Consider the following 22,308-nt stretch of genomic DNA (forward strand, 5'->3'; position numbering starts at 1 on the left):
ACGTCAAGGTTCATGTGTTGTATTTTTACAGTACTCGTGTTCAGGTTGAATTCTTTAAATGAGTGACTTACATGGACAACAAAGATTGCCTACTGGCTATTTTTATGCCAAATGAAATCCTGAACCATGCACACTCCTAATACAAGCCACGTTTCTGGAAACATTAAACGTTTAGCAAGATTTAAATAAATATGTAATCTACAATTGGGCTTTTGTGTTCGCTTTAATATTCAGACCCAAATTTAGGATTTTGGGGATTCCCACTGAGATTAGACCTGGGGACCCTTCTATCTAGCTGCCACTTGCCATTCCACCAGTTCCAAATCTGAGTAGGGCTGCAGTTTTAGAAAAAAGAAAGCACGTGGTTTGTTCTAATGTGATATTGCCGTTACTCACCAGGATGGTTAGAAAGTTATTTTAAAACTCGAGTGCAATCATTTAAATATTGAAATGGAACATGTTATACATATAAAATGTCTGCGACTGTTAATTTTGCTATATTATATTTTTTGCTGCCTATAGATTTGCCATAAGTTTCTCATCTCCTCCAGGGCCATGTGCTCACTAATTCTCCACCAGCATTTTCACTTTATCACTCAAGGCCAGTTAGATCAAACAAGAACATGTCGAATTGCTAAAGACTGACATAACTCACATATGGACACTTGAGCAACAGAAGCAACCAACTGATCCCACATTGAAATCTACACTGTAATAGATTGCACAAAACAAGTACTTAGGTGCCTTCCTGCTAAACATTCAGTGAATTTACAGGAACTGTTTAAGAGCTTCTCAATATCAATAGCATTTTGGCGCCAATACTCAAAGCACTGATTAAAAAAAGACATACAGCAATGTGACCCAGGCTAGCTTTCACATTTTCAGTGACATAGCACCTAAACAAAAAATCGAGGACATTAACTTAGCAGATGTACAAACCCAGCCATTAGTCTTTTGACGCAAAAGTTGTGAGAATAAAATTCTCAGTGGTGCTGTCAATAAGATTTCATTAAAGCGAAGGGTATTGTGTGAAATTTACAGTATAATTATAGATTTTTCCTTTCCTATCTAGTGTGAAATACAGGTGGCTACAGGTCTGTCACTGGTGGTAGTAATGTTGGAAACAATTTAAGGTGACAAAATAAAGCTATCACACAAGAATCAGTTTGCATGACAAAGTGTATTACTTAAAGTGCAGTTGTTGCTACAGTTTATTGGTCTCAATACATTGAATACACCTAGTGACAACACTGTGAATTAAAATTACAGAGTAGCACTCTCGTCTGAAGTCAGATATTTGGCTGCCAGTCAAAATACTGGATTACCATTAGGCAACTGTGCGCCAATGAAGTCACATTTATCAGAGCAGTTCCAGAGATGATGAATCGGTTTTAAAAAACAGGATTTGTCAAAGGGAATGGAAGGGCGCAAAACGTTCTTGTAAAATTTGTCAGTCTGGAAATACTGAACTTCACTGCATTTGTTGATGCATCACAGAAGTTATATTTACAACATCAGCCACCACAAACTATTAGAAAGTACGCCGGAATTGTGAACTAGCACCATGGGCTATTGGGAATGAGAATAAAGGCCCTTTCATAAAGCCCAAGTTGCAGTGATCGCTGGTAAAACAGTATACACTCATTTCATACCAATTGGCTTTATACTGTTGCTGTTACGACAGTCTAACCCAATGTGTTTTTCACAAGTATTTTATTCCTCCTCTTAAAATATTGTTGAACAACGGCGTCAAAAGATTTCAGACTGGCAGAATACTGACTCTGGCCTGCAGGTACACAGTATTCACCAGTTAAACTCTCTTTAATTTTACAGGTCCTACTAGCAGATGCAATGGCAACTGACTCAGATTCTTCAAACTCATGTTGCTCTGCATTCTCTTGCCCCTCGGAAATATCTGGCGACGAACAAGGCACGGTTGCTGTCAATGATTTGCTTGCGTTCATAGCTGGCAGCAGTGGTAGCCTAGAGAAGTTCGGGAAGGCTGGACTGCTGGTTCCAGTTGGTTGCCTTTCTAAATGGTGACGGGGAGATTTCCCACCGTGACACCACTCCAGCAATGATGCCTGTCTTGCCTTTACATGTGCTGCCACCCCAAACAAAGGCACCTTGGATTTATGTTCTATGAGCAAGGGAACTTTGCTTTTCCAGTTTGATGGTACTTGTATTTTGTTAGTATTATTTTTTGCACAAAATATATCCTCAGAACTCTGCCCCTCTGTACTCAGATTGTTGTCTTCATTCTGGTCTTGCCGGACAAGTTTTGGTGGCACCTGTATTTTGTCAGTATTCATTTTTTCACAAAATACCTCCTCAGTACTGTCAGAACTCGGCCCTTCTGTTCCCAGATTGTTGGCTCCACTGCAGTCTTGCCGTCCCTTCTCTGGTGACTCAAACACTACACCCTTAGGAATATCCAGAGCTCTTACTCGTAAATGCCGGTGAAGCAGCATTTCATTGCATTTTGCATTATTCCGCATACATCTTTCTACCGTTTCTGGAACTTGGATTTGCTTCGACTCATCATCTGGACTAAGGTACTGGCAGAAGTACGCCGCGCATGCCTTACTTTTCACTACAGGGATAATTGCACAGGGTTTGAGTCTGGCCACAAACTCTTGCAACTCCTGAAAGGAGGAGTGATCTGAATAGGGAACCACGTGTATGTCTCTGTGCCAGACCTTCATTCTGCGGCTTGTGGGGATAATGGCAATCGTAGGGCACGTCTGATTCCACCTGACCATGCTGAAGCAATTAATCTCGTTCTGGTCTACCACATGGATTCTTCCGGCCCCCACCTCTGAAGTGAAAACATCGTTCAGTCCCAGCAGCTGAAACATCTGAAGTCTCCGAGAACTCACCACAATCCAGGTTTTAAACGCCAGGGCCAGCTCTGTTAGTAAGGGTTCTTTGCCCAAGTTATACAGACCTGTAATTACAGGTAGAACCGTGTCTCGGATACAATGTGCTCAAACAGTTAAAAATGAAAAACGGGAAAAAAAGGCAAAAGATTAAAAAAAAGAAAATGGAAAACACACATGCATTTATATAGCGTCTTTCACATTCTCAGGATGTCCCAAAGTGCTTCATAACCAATGAGATACTTTTTAAGTGTAGTCACTGTTGTAATGTAGGAAGCAAGACAGCCACAAACAGCAATGAGATAATGATCAGATAATCTGTTTTTGGTAGCATTGGATGAGGGATAAATATCGACCAGGACACCATGAAAACACCCCAGCTCCTCTTCAAATAGTACCATGGCGTCCTGCTGGGCCTTGATTTAACGGCTCATCCAAAAGACGGCACCACTGACAATGCAGCACTCCCTAAAGTTTCAGCCTCGATTATGGGCTCAAGGCTCTGGAATGGGGCTTGAACTCATGACCTGCTGACTCAGAGGCAAGAGTGCTACCACTAAAGAGAATAAAAGTCTGTTTCCACAATGTGCAACCTAGGAAAAGAACTTCTACAGCACCAATGTGATATTTCCATTTCCCACACCAGCCATTCCTATAGCATTTCTGAATGGAACTATCAATTTAGAGTCAACCAGTACTAAACTGTGGGCTCTTTTCTCCTGTGCAGTGAACTAATGGCTGGGAGGAATAGTAGACAAACTCTTACAACTGACAGAGATTATTTCATTCCATCGGCGGCAGTTAAAACCGACGGCAGTGAGTCAGGAGCAGCCCGACCAGAGCGGGCCTGCGTGGGAGCACTGAGCATCGGCGGCAGTTTGAAACCGGCAGCAGTGAGCGAGGAGCAGCCCGACCAGAGCGGGCCTGCGTTGGAGCACTGAGCATCGGCGGCAGTTTGAAACCGGCGGCAGTGAGTGAACCTCCAAAAAACCAAAGTCCTCGTGTTCCAACAAAGATCCAGACATCAGGGACCCAAAATAAATCTCACACTAGGAACAACTAAAATCGAACAAACCACTAACTACACATACTTGGGCATAAAAATCAGCTCTACGGGAAATTTCAAACTGGCTGTGAATGAACTGAAAGAGAAAGCAAGAAGGGCTTTCTACGCCATTAAAAGATCAATCCAAATAGAAATCCCAATTAGCATTTGGCTCAAAATTTTCAAATCAGTAATTGAACCAATTGCACTCTATGGCAGTGAAGTGTGGGGACCGCTAACACAACAAGAATTTGCAAAATGGGACAAACACCCAATTGAGATCCTACATGCAGAATTCTGTAAAAGTATCCTCCGGACTCAAAGGAAAACCGTAAACAATGCATGCAGGGCAGAACTAGGCCAATTTCCACTAATAATTACTATCCAAAAAAGAGCCACCAAATTTTGGAAACACCTAAAAATGAGCAACCCCCACTGCTATCATTACGAAGCCTTGAAGTGCCAAGAGAGGACCATAAAGAATAACTCCCTCAGTCAACTAGTCCTGGGACTCAGTGAAGCAACCACTAACACTACTAACAATAACCAGCCCCAGGACAGTGACATCGTAGCAGAGAGAATTCGACCCAACACAATTGTCACTAAACAAAAGGAAAAATACCTGTCATATTGGGCAGAAACAACAAAAACCCAAAGCAAACTCAATTGCTACTTGGCCCTAAACAGACAATACAACATGGCTGAGTACCTGACCATGGTAAAGGATAACAAACTGAGAAAAACCTTGACAAGGTACAGACTTAGCGAACATAGCCTAGCGATCGAAAAAGGCAGACACAGGCAGACCAGGCTGCCAAGAGAGGACAGGATATGCTCTCACTGCAGTCAGGGAGTAGTGGAGACAGAGATGCACTTCCTCACAGCCTGTGGAAAATATCAGGGCATCAGGGAGAATTTCTACCAAAAATTCTCACAAATATGCCCTGAATTCAGAAATCTGAATGACGACCAAAAACTCCCATACCTACTGGGGGAGGAGAGAAGCTGTGTAGCACTGGCGGCACACTATGTTACAGCTTGCCATGAACAGAGGGACAACCAGTAAACCTAAGAAAAGAGTATATATAAATAATGCGAATGTATATTTATACACTCAGGGATATACCTGTTTATGCACTATGAATAGAACTGCGTTTATGTGTTCAACCATAAATGTATTTTGATGCTTTGGCAACATAAGATGTACCTTATCATGCCAATAAAGTGATTTGAATTGAATTGAATTGAATTGAATTGAGTGAAGAGCAGCCTGACCAGAGCGGGCCTGCGTGGGAACACTGAGCATCGGCGGCAGTGAGTGAGGAGCAGCATACTAATTCAACAGCAGGGGAGAGAGGTAAAAAGTAATCAAAGTGTGACATCACCAGGAAGCAGGTAAGTGATTCTCTCTTTTTTTGTAAACTTTAACTCTGGTTTATAGTTTCTAAGGTCTCTCTAGTGTAGCAGGGACTGTTGGTAAACCAGTTAACTGTAGTGTAATTAGTGGGATTGATTAATTAATTGAATTTAAATTAAATCAAAGGGTAAGTCATGGCAGGACAGCCGGGCCCCGTGATCTGCTCCTCCTGCGATATGTGGGAACTCAGGGACACTTCCTGTGTCCCTGACAACTACATGTGCAGGAAGTGCATCCAGCTGCAGCTACTGACAGACCGCATTGCGGCGCTGGAGCTGCGATTGGATACATACTGGAGCGTTCACGATGCTCAGGACATCGTGAATAGCACATTTACGGAGTTGGACACACCGCAGGTAGAGGTTGGACAGGAAGAAAGGGAACGGGTGACCAACAGGCAGAGTACTAGGCGCAGGCAGGTAGTGCAGGGGTCCCCTGTGGCCATCCCCCTCTCCAACAGATACACCACTTTGCGTACTGTTGGGGGGGATGGCTTATCAGAGGAAGGCAGCAGCAGCCAACTTCCTGGCACCAGGGGTGGCTCTGCTGCACAGAATGGGAGGAAAAAGAGGGGTAGAGCTATAGTAATAGGGGATTCAATTGTATGGGGAATAGATAGGCGTTTCTGCGGCCGCAAACGAGACTCCAGGATGGTGTGTTGCCTCCCTGGTGCAAGGGTCAAGGATGTCTCCGAGCGGCTGCAGAACATGTTGGAAGGGGAGGGTGAACATCCAGTTGTCGTGGTGCACATAGGCACCAACGATATAGGTAAAAAGCGGGATGAGGTCCTAAAAGCGGAGTATAGGGAGTTAGGAGATAAATTAAAAAACAGGACCTCAAAAGGTAGTAATCTCAGGATTGCTACCAGTGCCACGTGCTAGTCAGAGTAGAAATAGAAGGATACTTCAGATGAATACGTGGCTAGAGGAATGGTGCCAGGGGGAGGGAGTCAAGTTCCTGGGACATTGGAACCGGCTCTGGGGGAGGTGGGACCAGTTCAAACCGGACGGTTTGCACCTGGGCAGGGCTGGAACCAATGTCCTAGGGGGAGTGTTTGCTAGTGCTGTGGGGGAGGGTTTAAACTAAAATGGCAGGGGGTTGGGAACCTGAGCAGGGAGACAGAGGAAAGGGAAACAAGGATAAAAGCAAAAGATAGGAAGGAGAAAAACAAAAGTGGTAGTCAGAGAAATCAACGGTTTAAATCAAACATGGCCACAGTAAATAATAATTCTAATAGGTCTAAGAGCATTAAAAAAACAAGCCTGAAGGCTTTGTGTCTTAATGCGAGGAGCATTTGTAATAAGGTGGATGAATTGGCTGCGCAAATAGAAGTAAACAAATACGATTTGGTTGGGATTACAGAAACGTGGCTCAAGGAAGGCCAGGACTGGAAACTCAACATCCAGGGGTATTCGATATTCAGGAAAGATAGGCAAAAAGGAAAGCGAGGTGGGGTAGCATTACTGGTTAAAGAAGGGATTAACACAATTGTAATGAAGGATATTAGCTCTGATGATGTGGAATCTGTATGGGTAAAATTGAGAAATACTAAGGGGAAAAAAACATTAGTGGGAGTGGTTTATAGACCTCCAAACAATAAGGCGGAGGTTGGGAATGGCATTAAAAGAGAAATTAAAGAAGCGTGCAATAAGGGCACTTTATCTCCCCAGAAATACTGTTCTCCAATTGTCCAATAATTGACCTTGGTATAGAAGATAGGAGCAGGAGTAGGCCATTCGGCCCTTCGAGCCTGCTCCGCCATTCAATGAGATCATGGCTGATCATCCAAATTCAGCACCCAGTCCCTGCCTTCTCCCCATATCCCTTGATCCCTTTAGCCTTAAGAAATATATCCAACTCGTTCTTGAATATACTTAATGAACTGGCCTCCACCGCCCTCTGTGGCAGAGAATTCCACAGGTTCACCACTCTCTGGGTGTAGAAATTCCTCCTCATTTCTGTCCTAAATGGCTTACCCCTTATCCTTAGACTATGACCCCTGGTTCTGGACTCCCCAGCCATCAGAAACATCCTTCCTGCATCTAGTCTGTCCAGGCCTGACAGAATTTTATAGGTTTCGATGAGATCCCCTCTCAATCTTCTAAACTCCAGTGAGTATAAGCCCAATCGACCCAATCTCTCCTCATACGTCATTCCTGCCATCCCAGGTATCAGCCTGGTGAATCTTCGCTGCACTCCTTCCATGGCAAGAACGTCCTTCCTCAGGTAAGGCGACCAAAACTGCACACAATACTCAAGGTGTGGTCTCACCAAGGCCCTGTACAACTGTAGCAAGACATCCTTGTTCTTGTACTCGAACCCTCTTGCTACCAAGGCCAACATACCATTTGCCTTCTTAACCGCCTGCTGCACCTGCATGCTTACCTTCAGCGACTGGTGTACAAGAACACCCAGGTCTCTTTGCACTTCCCCTTCTCCCAAACTATTACCATTCAAATAATAATCTGCCTTCCTGTTTTTGTCACCAAAGTGGATACCCTCACATTTATCCACATTATAGTGCATTTGCCATGTTTCTGCCCAATCACCCAACCTGTCCAAATCGTGCTGGAGTTTCACGACATCCTCCTCACAGCATACCCTCCCCCCCAGCTTTGTGTCATCTGCAAATTTGGAGATATTACATCCAATTCACTCGTCCAGATCAATAATATATATTGTGAACAGCTGGGGTCCTAGGACCGATTCTTGCGGTACCCCACTAGTCACTGCCTGCCACTCGGAAAACGACCCGTTTATTCCAACTCTTTGCTTTCTGTCCGCCAACCAGTTCTCTATCCAAGTCAATACCTTGCCCCCAATCCCATGTGCCTTAATTTTGCACGCTAATCTCTTATGCGGGACCTTATCGAAAGCCTTCTGAAAGTCCAAATACACCACATCCACTGGTTCTCCCTTATCTATTTTACCAGTTACATCCTCAAAAAATTCCAGTAGATTAGTCAAGCATGATTTACCTTTTGTAAATCCATGTTGACTTTGTCCGATCCAGTCACTGCTTTCCAAGTGCTCTATTACATCTTTTATAATGGACTCTAGCATTTTCCCCACTACCGATGTCAAGCTTACCGGTCTATAATTCCCCGCATTTTCTCTACCACCTTTTTTGAATAGTGGGGTAACATTAGCTACCCGCCAATCCATGGGTACCGTTCCAGAGTCTATCGAGTTCTGGAAGATGACCAGCAATGCATCTACTATTTCTAGGGCCACTTCCTTAAGTACCCTGGGATGTAGATTATCAGGCCCTGGGGGTTTATCGGCCTTCAGTCCCATCAATTTTCCTAACACCATTTCCCTACAAATACTGATTTCTTTCAGTTCCACCCTTTCATCAGACCCTATGCTCCCCGGCATCTCTGGGAGGTTATTTGTGTCCTCCTTTGTGAAGACAGAACCAAAATATGTATTTAGTTGGTCTGCCATTTCTTTGTTCCCCATTATAAATTCCCCCGATTCTGACTGCAAGGGACCTACGCTTGACTTCACCAATCTTTTTCTCTTCACATATCTATAAAAGCTTTTACAGTCAGTTTTTATGTTCTCTGCAAGCTTACTCTCATATTCTATTTTCCCTTTCTTAATTAATCCCTTTGTCCTCCTTTGTTGAATCCTAAACTGCTCCCAATCCTCAGAGTTATTGCTTTTTCTGGCCAATTTATATGCCCTCTCCTTGGACCTTATGCTATCCCTAATTTCCCTTGTTAGCCACGGTTGGGTCACCTTTTTTGTTTTATTTTTATGCCAAACTGGGATGAACAAATTCTGTAGTTCATCCATTCGGTCTTTGAATGTTTGCCATTGCCTATCCACCGTCAACCCTTTGAGTGCCATTCCCCAATCAATCCTACCCAACTCGCTCCTCAGACCATCATAGTTTCCTTTATTTAACTTGTATTTATACAGCACCTTTAATGTAGTAAAACATCCCAAGGCGCTTCACAGGGGTATTAAAAGACAAAAAATTTGACACCAAGCCACATAAGGAGAAATTAGGGCAGGTGACCAAAAGCTTGGTCAGAGAGGTAGGTTTTAACCAGAAATTTAACTGGACCAGCCACATACTGTGGCAACAAGAGCAGGTCAGAGGCTGGGTATTCTGCGGCGAGTGTCTCGCCTCCTAACTCCCCAAAGCCTTTCCACCATCTACAAGGCACAAGTAAGGAGTGTGGTGGAATACTCTCCACTTACCTGGATGAGTGCAGCTCCAACAACACTCAAGAAGCTCGACAGGACAAAGCAGCCCGCTTGATTGGCACCCCATCCACTACCTTAAACATTCACTCCCTCCACCACCGTCGTACCGTGGCTGCAGTGTGTACCATCTACAAGATGCATTGCAGCAACTCGCCAAGACTTCTTCAGCAGCACCTCCCAAACACGTGGCCTCTACCACCTAGAAGGGCAAGAGCAGCAGGCGCATGGGAACGCCACCACCTCCAAGTTCCCCTCCAAGTCACACACCATCCTGACTTAGAAGTATATTGTCGATCCTTCAACGTCGCTGGGTCAAAATCCTGGAACTCCCTCCCTAACAGCACTGTGGGAGTACCATCACCACACGGACTGCGGCGGTTCAAAAAGGCGGCTCACCACCACCTTCTCAAGGGCGACTAGGGATGGGCAGTAAATGCTGGCCTTGCCAGCTACACCCAGATCCCATAAATGATTTTTTTTTTTTTTTAAATGACACCAAGGTTGCGAACAGTGTGGTTCAGCCTCAGACAGATGTTAGGGAGAGGGATGGAGTCAGTGGCTAGGGAACAGAGTTTGTGGCGGGGACCGAAAACAATGGCTTTGGTCTTCCCAATATTTAATTGGAGAAAATTTCTGCTGATCCAGAACTGGATGTCAGACAAGCAGTCTGACAATTTAGAGACCGTGGAGGGGTCGAGAGAAGTGTTAGTGAGGTAGAGCTGGGTGTCATCAGCGTACATGTGGAAACTGACGCCATGTTTTCGAATGATGTCGCTAAGGGGCAACATGTAGATGAGAAATAGGAGGGGGCCAAGGATAGATCCTTGGGGGGGAAATATATGACAAAAATGAAGATCTCTCTTCAATAGACATGAGATACTCTGGATTTTTTTTTTAATACATGAGAAACACCATGTTGGTCTGTCCCATGTATGCATCCTGTGTCTATTCTATTCGCACACATACCCAAACTGGGGACCGAACACGTGCCTCCAAGTTTCACCAACCATCCATATTCTATTTTTAGTGAACACAACAATGACTCCAGGAAAGGGATTGAGTTCTGTAAAACAAGGCAAGCGGCAGGAAACTAAAGAGTTACCACGTTCTTACCAATAACTACATTGTGTTCTGGGTGAGTGTCGATTATTTCTTTGATCTGTTCAGTAGCTTCTTGACGAGAAGGCACCACACACCCCGGGTCACAGTTTGTATTGTCCAGATAGAGGATATCTATCCTTTTATCAGTGTTCAGTGGCGGATGGCTAAACATGGCGGGTGTGTATCGGAAATCCGCTATAAAAATCAAACCAAAATCTCCATCAACATCCTTCCATTTCGGCTGATTTTCAGTATCTCTTGGCTGTTCTGTATTACTCACATATCTTGTTTTAAATACAATATAGCTTAAAGAAAACAGAGATTGGCATGGTTCTCTGGATAATCAGAAAGTACCATTAAGTGTACAAATCATCGGTTGGGCTGCAGTTAGAACATTGTGTCCCGTGTTGGCCACCTTACTTTAGGAAGGATGTCAGTGCAATGGGGAGGGTGTCGAAGAGATTACAGAGGTGATGCCAGGGATGAGAGGCTTTGGTTACAAGCACAGACAAGATAAAAATAAAGAAGGTGAAGAGGTGATCTAATAGAGGTGTTAAAAATTGTAAGTGGCTTTGATAAATCAGGAAAAGCTAATTCCACTGGTCGGCAAGTCGGTTATTAAAGGGTATAAATTAAAAGGACTAAAGAACAAAGAGACTAAGATTTTTTTGTTATATACACAGGACTGTACAGTGGTGGAAACAGAAACCATAAAAGCTTTTCAAATGGATGTGGATTACTACTTAAAAAAGAAAAACTGAGTGAAACTAGGTACCATCCTAGGGATCATTTGTGAAAATATTTCACTCTGCCCTATTCACCCAATGGAAGGCAAAACAACAGTGACCAATATTCCTTTCATTGTAAATTTCACCTGTCTTCCTCATCACTGACTTGAGCTGAGGTTTTTTTTTTGACGGGAATTATCTGTCTTTTGGTTCTTTGCCCATTTGGCCATTCCAGGTAGTGAATGCCGTCAGGCTGTTAGACCACGGAGGGCATCACAGCCGAGCCGAATCCTGTTCTCAACCAACATTCACACACACGTACTTTCCTGCAGGGATCACAAAGTAGCGACCAGAAGTTTGGGGGGGGGGGGGGGGGCGGTGGGGGAGGGGGGAGAGAGAATGTCAGATTATCCTCTACCCGGTCCAAGGGCAAAGGCCAGTTATAGGACTCCAACAACCAGGCTGGTTGTGATCAGCTAACTGAGCACAAACTGAGGAATCGAACATATGACACAGCAACCAATGCAGTGACCCACTGAGTCATCAGGTGGAGCACCTGGAATCATCATCTTCTTCTTAGGCAGTCCCTTGGAACCGAGGATGACTTGCTTCCACATTAAAAATGAGCTCGCAGGTGACTGATGGGTCCAATGCGGGACCTACAGTCTCTGTCACAGGTGGGGCAGACGGTGGTTGAAGGGGCGGGTGGGTGAGATGCTTGGGTTGACGTGCGCTCCTTGCGCTTGGCTTCCGCTTGCTCCCGGCGAAGAGACTCGAGGTGTTCGGCGCCTTCCCGGATACTTCTCTTCCACTTTGTGCGGTCTTGGGCCAGGGATTCCCAGGTGTCGGTGAGGATGTTACACTTTTTCCAAGGAGGCTTTGAGGGTGTCCTTGAAGCATTTCCTCTGCCCACCTGGGGCTCTCTTGCCGTGCCGGAGCTCCGAGTAGAGCGCTTGTTTTGGGAGTCTCGTATCGGGCATGCGGACAATGTGGCCCGTCCATCGGAGCTGACTGAGCGTGGTCAGAGCTTCGATGCTGGGGATGTTGGCCTGAGCAAGAACACTGACGTTGGTGTGCCTATCCTGCCAATGGATTTGCAGGATGTTTAAACAACAAACAAAAAAGAATGCACTAATGAGTGGGGAGTCTACATTTTTAAGATAAGCTGCAGGACACTGTAATCCACTTAGGGCAACTGCTGGCATTGTTTTCCATCTTGCTTGTGAAGTTTCTAACAGAAAATCTACAATCAGATACAGGAAACTTTGGTTTATCCGGAAGTTGCATGGCCGGAAACCTCGATCTAACAGCAGAAATCAGCAGCCGTTATGTTAGGTTTTTCTTCTTTTTTTTTCTTCTCCTAGCATTTTTTTAAACAGTCAGTCTCTGGAAAGCCTCTCTGAAGCTGTTGCTAAGCTACAGAGACGCTTCCAAGGTACGGGCCGACTGTTTACAAGCTGTTGCTAAGCAACAGTGTTTGTTGTCAGATACAGAGATGAAAACCTCCGTATCCTTCAACATTAGTGCTGGTCTGGCCGGAAATTTTCATAGATCGGCATCACGCCGGTCCCGTCGATGCCGGATATCGCGAAGTTTCCTGTACCATGACTTTTATACGTGACTGCTTGAATCAATACTCCAGCAGTGTTGGAAAATTCGATTCACCAGCTCGACAGGGCCCGGTTACATTCTAGCTGCAGTGAACTGAAAAGTATTGCCTGCAAGTAACTGTTTATTTTTCCCACTTCCAGGCCTTTACATCTCTGCTTTCCAGCTGCAGCCCTTTCTCTGCAGCACGTTCCAATCCTTTCCTGTCCAGCTCACTATCTCCTTAGCTCTGCCAAGGGCGTAGTTTATGTACTTTTAAAGGATGGAATTTATTTGGGATGAAAGTTCAAGTAACTTTTTTTATTTTGGCACACAGAGAAGCTAAGCTCGGCAGCTTCAAGAAAATCTTTTCATGGAAAGTAATATTTTCCAGCTCTGCTGGGATGAATACAAAGATTGGAATTTTCATTTTATTTTCCGGGGTAATGGAGCAGTATACCGTGCCCTTTGTTTGGCCAAACTGAACAAGTTCCGAGCTAAAAAGGGAGTGGCAATTCGGATATTTTGTTTGCACACTCCAGTAAAGGGCTTCTCACAGCTTAAATCGGTATAGTAGTACTGTAACATTTAATTTTGCAGAAGATAGAACTTCACATTTTTTTTAACCTAAACTATATCTGTAACCACTGAACTTCAAACATTTTAACTGTTTAACATACATAAATACTGTATTTTTCCATTTTTGGGAAGTTTCCACTTCTCCATCTCCTTAGCCAGACACCCCCACAAGGAGTGGGCAAACAGTTTGCTTTCAGGCTACCAAGGACTCCCTCGCATGACTCTCCCCTCCCCTCTGCGAAACGACACTGCAGCCTCTGATCAATGCCTTCCCACTGAATAAAGCTTAGATAGGGATCCGAGCCTCCATTCCTTCCTTTTGTCACCACTGCTACAATTAGCAGCTAACTCAGTAGAGCAGAGATCCAATCTTTAGCTCCTTAAGCCATTTTCTTTTCTCCTCAAGGCACTGATTCCTGCTAGGTTACAGCACTGTAGTCCAGTGCCTCATTAAAGTGGCCATTCTTCATGACTGAATCTAGGCATTAGGTGTCAGCTGGCTATTTGACCATGCAGGGCATCACAGCGGAGCTCAATCCTGTCCTCGGGTAATGTCTACACTTCTAGCAGGAACTATTGGACAGCAACGTGAAGTGGAGACCACCGGTGACGTTTCCCCTCCCTGATCTGAGGGTCTGAAACAAACTGTAACACCACTATTGATGCCTTGCCCGAGATCAACTACCACAACACAGATCAAAGATTAAACCCTGGGATTTCCTGGTCTCTTTGGCTCTCAATCTCACAAAGTGATGTGATTGCCCGCGAAGGAACGGGGCAGGCGGAGACCAATGGCATTCCCACACAGAGTATTTTACATGTTAGTACAGGACAGCTAGAACACACATCTGGTCCATTACTGTAGGTCAGTAACTCTGGATGTTCATTACAAAGCTTGGGTAATGTAGGAGCAGCAAATATCCTACAGAAGCACAACTCGTTTTTCAACTGATGCAACTGTAAATAATTTACAACAAACTTGACGGATAATCACTACATACAGCTCAAAAGTAAAATTATCTGCCATACCTGTGTATAGAACTGTGCCGAAATAGCCATCAAAGAGAAACATGACAGAGCCAGGACAGTGATTGCTGTCAATCAATGTCACAGTCATGGTCTCTTTTCCAACTTCATCAAGATGCAAGAGGTGGCACTCTCCTACCTCCAACGGGTGGATCCATATTTCATCCACCTGACAAAAATAAAAAACGAATTATAGATTAGTTTATATATGTCAAACTAGGCTCTTCTCCACACTATAAAACCACAATTGCAATACTAAAATGAGTTCAAAGCAGAGCAACGAAGGTGGAGGGATACAACAATTTAAATAGCGTTCCTCACATCAGAGCAGTTTACAGATTGGAGAATGAAATGGACTCCAAGTGGGTGGGGCTGAAAGAACGGTAGAAAATAAAAGTTGTTAGTAGGCTTTTCAAAAGGGACAGAGGATGTGAAGCGGAGGCATTTTGAGAGTGAATTCCAGAAGGCAGGAACATGTGGCTGAAAAAGCAGCCATCACTGGTGGAGTGAAGAGGATGGGGACAAGGAGCAGACCAATATCAGAGCCACTGAAAGTCCAAGCAGTGACATAGAGCTAAAGAAGGTCACTGAGGTAGGATGAAAGCACATGAAGGTGAAGATAATAATCTTAAACAAATTCATCGGGGCACAGGGAACCAATGGAACCTTGCAAGGACCAAGGTAATGAGTGTGGACTTTGAGCACAGGCAGTGGGAGTTTCTAAATGGTGGAAACCAGGGTGAGAGCTTTCGAGTAGTTGACCCTCAAGGTAATAGACATAGATCAGAGTCTTGCATGAATGAGGAAGAGGTAGCGACAGACAATGGCAATGTCACAAAGGTAGAAGGCAGCGGGTTTGCTGACGAAATGGGCGTGGGAAGGAAACTCAACTCAGGATCAAGCAGCAGACCCAGGTTCTGCATTAGCTGCTTAGCCCGAAGTAGTAGTCAGGAAAGTTGATGAAGTTAAGAGCAGAGGCATGTAGAAACTAACGGGAGCCAAAAAGAATGGCTATGGATGGTCTGCATTAAGCTGCAGAAAATGTTGACTCGTCCAAGACTTAATGACAGTCAGGCAGCAGGGAAGTCACACAACAGCCTTGGAATCAAGAGCGATGGGGCAGTGATAAAGCTGTGAATCACCAGGAACCTTAACCCCTGCTTCCAGAAGAGGAGGGGACCAAGGTAGGGCCCTGGGTCCTGGACAAGTATAAATGGAACCAGGAGAGAGCAGCGCCACAAAGGTGGACTACCAGGGAGAGACTTTGGAGGAGGAGAGAATGATTGCCAGAGTCAACACCAGCAAGAAAGATGGAGAGAGACAATCACAAAAAATATGGCTTGGATACAGGCCACACTGTGTTGTGGTCAGGAAGGAAATTAGATTGCAAGGTCTCAAATTTGAAAGAGGTGGGCAACTAATTGTGAAGCAACAACATGTACTGGCACATTGGAGATGGCAGGAACATTTGGGATAGAGTAGTAATCAGAGGATTTAAGGTGTTTTGAGGGAGTGTCAACAGATGTTTTGAAGAAGATAGGAATGATGCTGGAGGATAGAAATAGGTTGATGATGTTGGCACTCAAAGGGCCGAGGTGGGAAAGCAGTGCGGTCAGGAACTGAGAAGGAAGGGGAATCAAGGCAGCAAGTGGCAAATTTCACGGACAAGATGAGTTTATTAAGGGGGAAGATAGAAGAAAAACTATGCAATAATGATGCATTGGTAGAAGGAAGAGGCGAGGGATTGGAGCCGAGGTGGAAGAACCGGGGGAGTAGACGGACAGAGGTAGAGACGCTAATGCAAATAGCTTTGATTTTGACAAAGTCTAGATGCTCCTCACATTCATAATGTGAAGATAGGAAGGAGAGAAGAGACAGATAAGGAAAGAGGTGATTTTTGGTAGTGGACAATAGTTTAGAAATGCTTCTAATAATCCAAGATAATTATGCAGTAATAGATGCATTTAGTCAGGAAGAGAGTGTGCAACAGTAAACAATGAAGGGCTCAAGCCCGATCTAGCAGTAGATTACTAGGCAGCTCACAAGTCTGGGAGGTTTGAACTTAGAACCAGGTGTGGCTGTTTTACCGGGGAGCGACAGGTGTGAGACACTAGGATCTAGTGGTGATGAGGACATTAGCCATGGAGCCTAGGCAGTTATCGAGATTAATAAAGTTGTCAATTTTCGTAAATGGTAGGCCAGAGAAGGGAAGGTTGGAATTTGAGAGGGGTTTGGGGGTAGTGTTTTTTTTATAAAAGGGTGCAAAATAGAAGTAGAAAGGATTTGGCTGTGAGGAGAATGTGTACGGATGAAAAGGCAAAATAGTGTGAGGGAACTCTATCAGTGATAGCGATCTGGGCAATCTTTAAGGCCTGTGTGATAACGAGGTCGGGGGGTGGCCATGGGGAAGTCAACCTGGAGAGTGAAGTTGAAGGGGACAAGTCAGTGGTGCTAGGGAAGATGGAGTTTGAAATTAGTGATGATAAGGAGTCACTCTGGAGAAATTGAGGGAGGACACAGAGGAGAATATTTTAGTGAGGAAAACATCCATGAGCCTTATACAAACAGACGAGGAGAATTTTGAAGGAGAGCTGGGCCTGAGGATGAAGGACTACATGTTCAAAAGGGGAAAAGAGCCAAAGGCCTCGGGGGTAGACCAAAGTGGGATTTGGAGCTAATTTGTCACGCCTGTGGCAATTTGGGTGTGGTGGAATGAGAAACTGGGGGGGGAATTAAAGATTTGAGGGGGGGGCAGGAGGAAGACCAGCTTTGGTAATCTAAATCTCAGCAAGACCTACAATGGAACCTGGGAATGCAGAGAAAGGAGTTCAGTGAGAGAGAAAGAGCAGGTGGTGCCTAGATGAGATTTGGGGATCAAGGGAGGTGGAGAAACAATAAAATGGGGTGGGTGGTAGGAGAGGGACACAAGAAGACGGACAGTACTGTAGCCTGGTGGCAATGGAACTGAACTAGCAGCCCAGAGATCGGCGTTTACAATCCCACCACAGCACACTGAAACGGAATTCAATAAATCTGGCCATTTGTGGGCTAGCAGCAGAAAATTACCATAAAAGCTGCTGGATTTGCTGTAAAAATCCAACTGATTCACTAATGTTTTTCAGGGCAGGGAACCCGCCATCCCCACCTGGTCTGGTCTACATCTGACTAAAGTGTCACACTGCGTGGTTGACTCTTAATGACCTCAAGGCAACTAGGGATGGGCAATAAATACTGCCTTGCCACCCACATCCCAAGAACAAAGGGTTTTGTTTAGGAAAACAGAGAAATGGGGGAGCTCAGATCTGAGGCAGTAGCCATTTTGCACACACAGGTGGAACACGTCATTCTTTTCTTTAAAATGAAAAGCAGGAGTGCGCCTGTTTCTATCGGTAACTAATGCTGCATAAACGGAATTGCATTAACAGGCGGCTGTGAAACCTGCGATTTCCGAGAACGGAAACTTAACAGATCATTTAGATAATGGCTCGGCTGGGATCCCCTGCAGTTGAACAGCTTACCAATATTCACGGTCAGAGTTCACAGATGTCGAACAGTTATTGGAGTGTGGTAACAGAGGTCTAGCAGTGCCTGTGGGATTATATCCCAGAATGGGCTACAATCTTTAGGACAGAAGAGAAAGAAGATAGAATATTCTAAAATCCCCACCACTTTGCCTCACCTGAAACTTCCACCGCAACAACTTGGCAGTAACGGGGGAGCAGTATATGGGTCTGCTCCAGGTGGACGACAGACCTGATGTATGATCACTGTGCAAGTGGGACAGGAAGAACAAACGGATATGGCTGCACTTCCGAATCTGCCAGAAATCCACAGCAAAAGGAGTGTTTGGGATCAATGTTCCATTCATTTCTCGCTATCCCCAAACAGCCAGCACCTGCACAAGATAAGACACCTTAACTCCTAACGCACTGTAAAAGCAACTGAGTGAACTTGTATTTACTCTTTTACAAAGCCAGCATTCTGTGTTGGATCAACACAACTGTAACCCCTTCACGGTTCTCTAGATATATGTGAGATGTGGTCTCTGTTGTAGACAGTATTCTATAGTCCAGTAAGGAGATCACTACTACAATGGCTTAATTCTAATTATCTTACTTTATAGTTTTAACGTTTTAACGTCAGACAGTATAAGAAGATTACGGGTCAATGACCTAAATTAGACATTTGCATACATTAGAATGAATCTAGACATAATAAACATACATTCTCCATTTATATGGATTCACAAAGGAGAATCTGTCCCTGTGTCCAAATTCGAGTGCACTCTTTCGTTGGCGCGCTTAAGTTGGAGCTCATGGTATGTATAATGTCTGCAAGACTTACGACTCTGAACCCCTTCGTTGAATTCTCTTCACGATCACTGAATCCCACTTTGAGTTCTGGATGCAGAGCTACTAATACGAAGGGCGGCGGCCGAGTTTGGAAGCCCGGGACGGGATGCGGCAGCCATTTGCCTCCCGAGCCCTCTTTTCAGAGCTCCTGCCCTCTTCTCTTCCAGTCGCTCCCCTCTTCCCGCTCGAAAAACCCGACTCCACCCCTTCCTCCTGGGGTTTCTGCCTGGAGACTGCGCAGCCTCGCTGTCTGCAACAGTTGATACTGGTGCAGAATTATGGAAAGTCTGCTCTTAGTCACATTGTGTCCTTAAAAGTTCTTGCCGTACCTTCACATGGGCAACTTTAACCCAGGGATTTATAACAATGATAATACAGTGTCTAAGTTAAAGATTGATAACCATACTTAGCGTACATAACATTTCCAGTGGGTATTACACAAATAAGACACAGAGCAGCCTGTCATCCCATTAGTCTGGATAGGATTCAACCCAGGAATCAGAAGGGTAACAGGACAGCATGCTAACCCACGATGCTGTCCAATTGGCCCCTACTGGCACCTACATATCTATTATATATTAAAAGTGCTGAGTAGGTCTCAAGATTCCATTTCAAAATGCATCGAAGCGCCTTTTGTCTGGCTCAGTCTGTTTAAAAAAAAAAGCACTATGAATCCGTCAAGATGCATCTGCAGTACCAGTTATGTTTAGAGGTGGCACTGTAAAGGGACAACTTCCAGCTTAAATGTGTCACAGTAACATTAGGCAGTTGAAGTTCCTTGACTGAAAACTTCAAAGCACTCGACCCTTTTGACCGATCCTTCCCTTGGCCACACAGACTTTGGTACCCGGCTCTCTCCCACCCCAGCAGCACAAATGTTATGCTGACAGCTGCAAAGATTGCCTCTCCCCCACCGCCGCCAATGAGCAGCCCTCCTCTCACCAAACGGCCCTGGGATACCAAAGACAATGCAGGTTCCCATCTCGCATCCCTCTCCCCGCCTTACCTAGTTGAGCTGGTTTCTATAAGCCTCCTTATCCTGTTTCCTGAGCAGAATGGCCAGTGTCAAGGACAATTTAGGTTCCCATTCTCTCCGTTCCCCCCTCTCCCCCAGTATATTTTTGGGACAGCTGGCCCAATTTCAGTGCAGAGCTACTTCCCTGCTGAATGTGTTGCTGGGACACCCAGGAAAATGTCAGCCCCCATTCTGGTAATGGTTTTTGCTGCAGTGCAGGTGGGGGTGTGGCTCATGGGTGCTGAATGCCCACTAATGGGGTGGGGGACAGGGGGTGTGAGGGCTAAGAAAGGAAAGCACAAATCAGGCAGGGTTCCTGCACTATCTAGTGACCTTTGCAGGAAAGTCCAAGCATGCACGTGTCAAACGAGGGCAGGCTTGGATTGACTGCAATGCTTTCTAAGCTCACACACAGAGAAAGGCTACTTATGTGGAGAGTGCTCGGCAGCAATGAGCCATCCCAATCAGTGGGCACAGCGCACCCACGATCCGCATCCCACCACTGGCCATTCAGCACCCAGGAACCTCACCCCACCAATAGCCTCTCCGCACCCATGAACATGGCAGAAGAACCGAAGGCGACATGAGGAAAAACTTTTTTTACACAGCAAGTGGTTAGGATCTGGAATGCGCTGCCTGAGTGTGTGGCGGAGGCAGATTCAACCGTGGCTTTCAAAGGGGAATTGGATAAGTACCTGAAGGGAAAAAATTTGCAGGTCTATGGGGAAAGGGCAGGGGAGTGGGACTAGCTGAAGTGCTCTTCCAGAGAGCCGGCACAGGCTCAACGGGCCAAATGGCCTTCTTCTGTGCTGTAACCATTATACTGTGCTGTAACCACTATATGATTCTATGAACAGCATCCCACCAGTGGCCAGACTGCACTCTTGAGCCACACCTAAAAATAGTGCTCTCCACACTCCTGAACTGTACACCATCTGTGCGCCCTCCCCATACATGAACTGCCCCCAACCAGTGGCCAATCTGCACCCATGAACCACACCCCACCAGTGGGCATTCAGCACCCATAAACTGTATCCCACCAGTGGGCACTCCACAACCATGAACCGTACCCCACGACAGCGCTCTCCCCATCCATGAACCATACCTCACACGAGTACTCCACACGCATGAACCATACCCCACTAGTCTGCTCCACCCATGAACCATACCCCACCAGTGGGTGCTGCCCACCCATGAACCATACCCCAGCAGTGGGTGCTCCCCACCCCTGAACCATACCCCAGCAGTGGGTGCTCCCCACCCCTGAACCATACCCCAGCAGTGGGTGCTCCTCACCCATGAATCAAACCCCACCAATGGGTGCTCCTCACCCATGAATCAAACCCCACCAATGGGTGCTCCCCACCCATGAATCAAACCCCACCAATGGGTGCTCCCCACCCATGAACCATACCCCAGCAGTGGGTGCTGCCCACCCATGAAACATACCCCAGCAGTGGGTGCTCCCCACCCATGAACCATACCCCAGCAGTGGGTGCTGCCCACCCATGAACCATACCCCAGCAGTGATTGCTGCCCACCCATGAACCATACCCCAGCAGTGGGTGCTGCCCACCCATGAACCATACCCCAGCGTGGGTGCTGCCCACCCATGAACCATACCCCAGCAGTGGGTGCTGCCCACCCATGAACCATACCCCAGCAGTGGGTGCTGCCCACCCATGAACCATACCCCAGCAGTGGGTGCTGCCCACCCATGAACCATACTCCAGCAGTGGGTGCTGCCCACCCATGAACCATACTCCAGCAGTGGGTGCTCCCCACCCCGAGGCCGCACCTTGTGATGAGCTCAGGCCGCTCTCTGTCACCCCGGGATGGGGGGATGATTTCCAATCACCTGAGTATTTATTTTGAAGCCGAGTCCGAAGACACGGTTCCGTTTCACACTCAGTCCTACAGACCTGATAAAATAAACGGGCGGCCGCCTACGCTCCCGCCTCTCTCGAACCGTCATTGGACTCGGACAGCTACTCCCTCCAGTAACGAGCGGCCGCCCCGCGCTGTACTTCTGATTGATTGACACTCGCACTGGCCACTCACCGTGCAGACGTGGGGGGATGCGACCAATCAGAGGTCCTGTGGGCGGGACTCCAGACCGAGGCGCGCGTTTCCGCTTTGAAAGCGGTGTTGACAGCAGCGCCCCCTGCCACGGAGGACTTGGCCACAGCCGGTACTGCACTGGACCGAGATTTAACGGGAGAAAACCAAACATAACCCCTAATCAGCAGGAGGCTTCAGTGGAGGGAGACCTATTAACTGCTGCACCAAACCAAGGAATGCATGATGCTGGTACTGCTTGCGTAAAACAGTAAAATGTTCTGTTCATTCAAATTGATCTGC

General features: G+C 46.0%; 1 protein-coding gene across 6 annotated transcripts; it reads right to left on the reverse strand.

The window, feature by feature from the left end:
- Positions 1–1,161: 1,161 nt before the first annotated feature.
- dclre1b (DNA cross-link repair 1B) lies at positions 1,162–21,983 on the reverse strand. Of its 6 annotated transcripts, XM_086011551.1 has the most exons (6): positions 21,870–21,983; positions 18,925–19,197; positions 18,260–18,475; positions 14,584–14,749; positions 10,673–10,855; positions 1,162–2,947 (listed from the first exon to the last, which is right to left on the reverse strand). In XM_086011551.1, exons 3-6 carry the CDS (start codon positions 18,446–18,448, stop codon positions 1,686–1,688), a joined length of 1,800 nt encoding a protein of 599 aa, XP_085867677.1. In that variant the 5' UTR covers positions 18,449–18,475; positions 18,925–19,197; positions 21,870–21,983; the 3' UTR covers positions 1,162–1,685. The 6 variants fall into 6 exon arrangements, with proteins under 6 accessions (XP_085867677.1, XP_085867678.1, XP_085867679.1 ...); XM_086011552.1 differs by lacking the exon at positions 18,925–19,197; XM_086011553.1 differs by lacking the exon at positions 18,925–19,197 and having other exon boundaries at positions 21,806–21,983.
- Positions 21,984–22,308: the final 325 nt, after the last annotated feature.

Source organism: Somniosus microcephalus, chromosome 18, assembly GCF_052327205.1.
Source record: "Somniosus microcephalus isolate GS21.2 chromosome 18, FLI_Smic_1.0, whole genome shotgun sequence".
Classification (NCBI taxonomy): domain Eukaryota; kingdom Metazoa; phylum Chordata; class Chondrichthyes; order Squaliformes; family Somniosidae; genus Somniosus; species Somniosus microcephalus.

Bases quoted from the DNA above. Each gene is read 5' to 3' on its own strand.
- dclre1b (XM_086011552.1), bottom strand. From the start codon at position 18,448: ATGAATGGAACATTGATCCCAAACACTCCTTTTGCTGTGGATTTCTGG. The intron at 14,750-18,259 runs GTGAGGCAAAGT...TATTTTTGTCAG, and splicing joins TGTTGCGGTGGAAGTTTCAG to GTGGATGAAATATGGATCCA. The intron at 2,948-10,672 runs GTAAGAACGTGG...CTGTAATTACAG, and splicing joins AGAACACAATGTAGTTATTG to GTCTGTATAACTTGGGCAAA.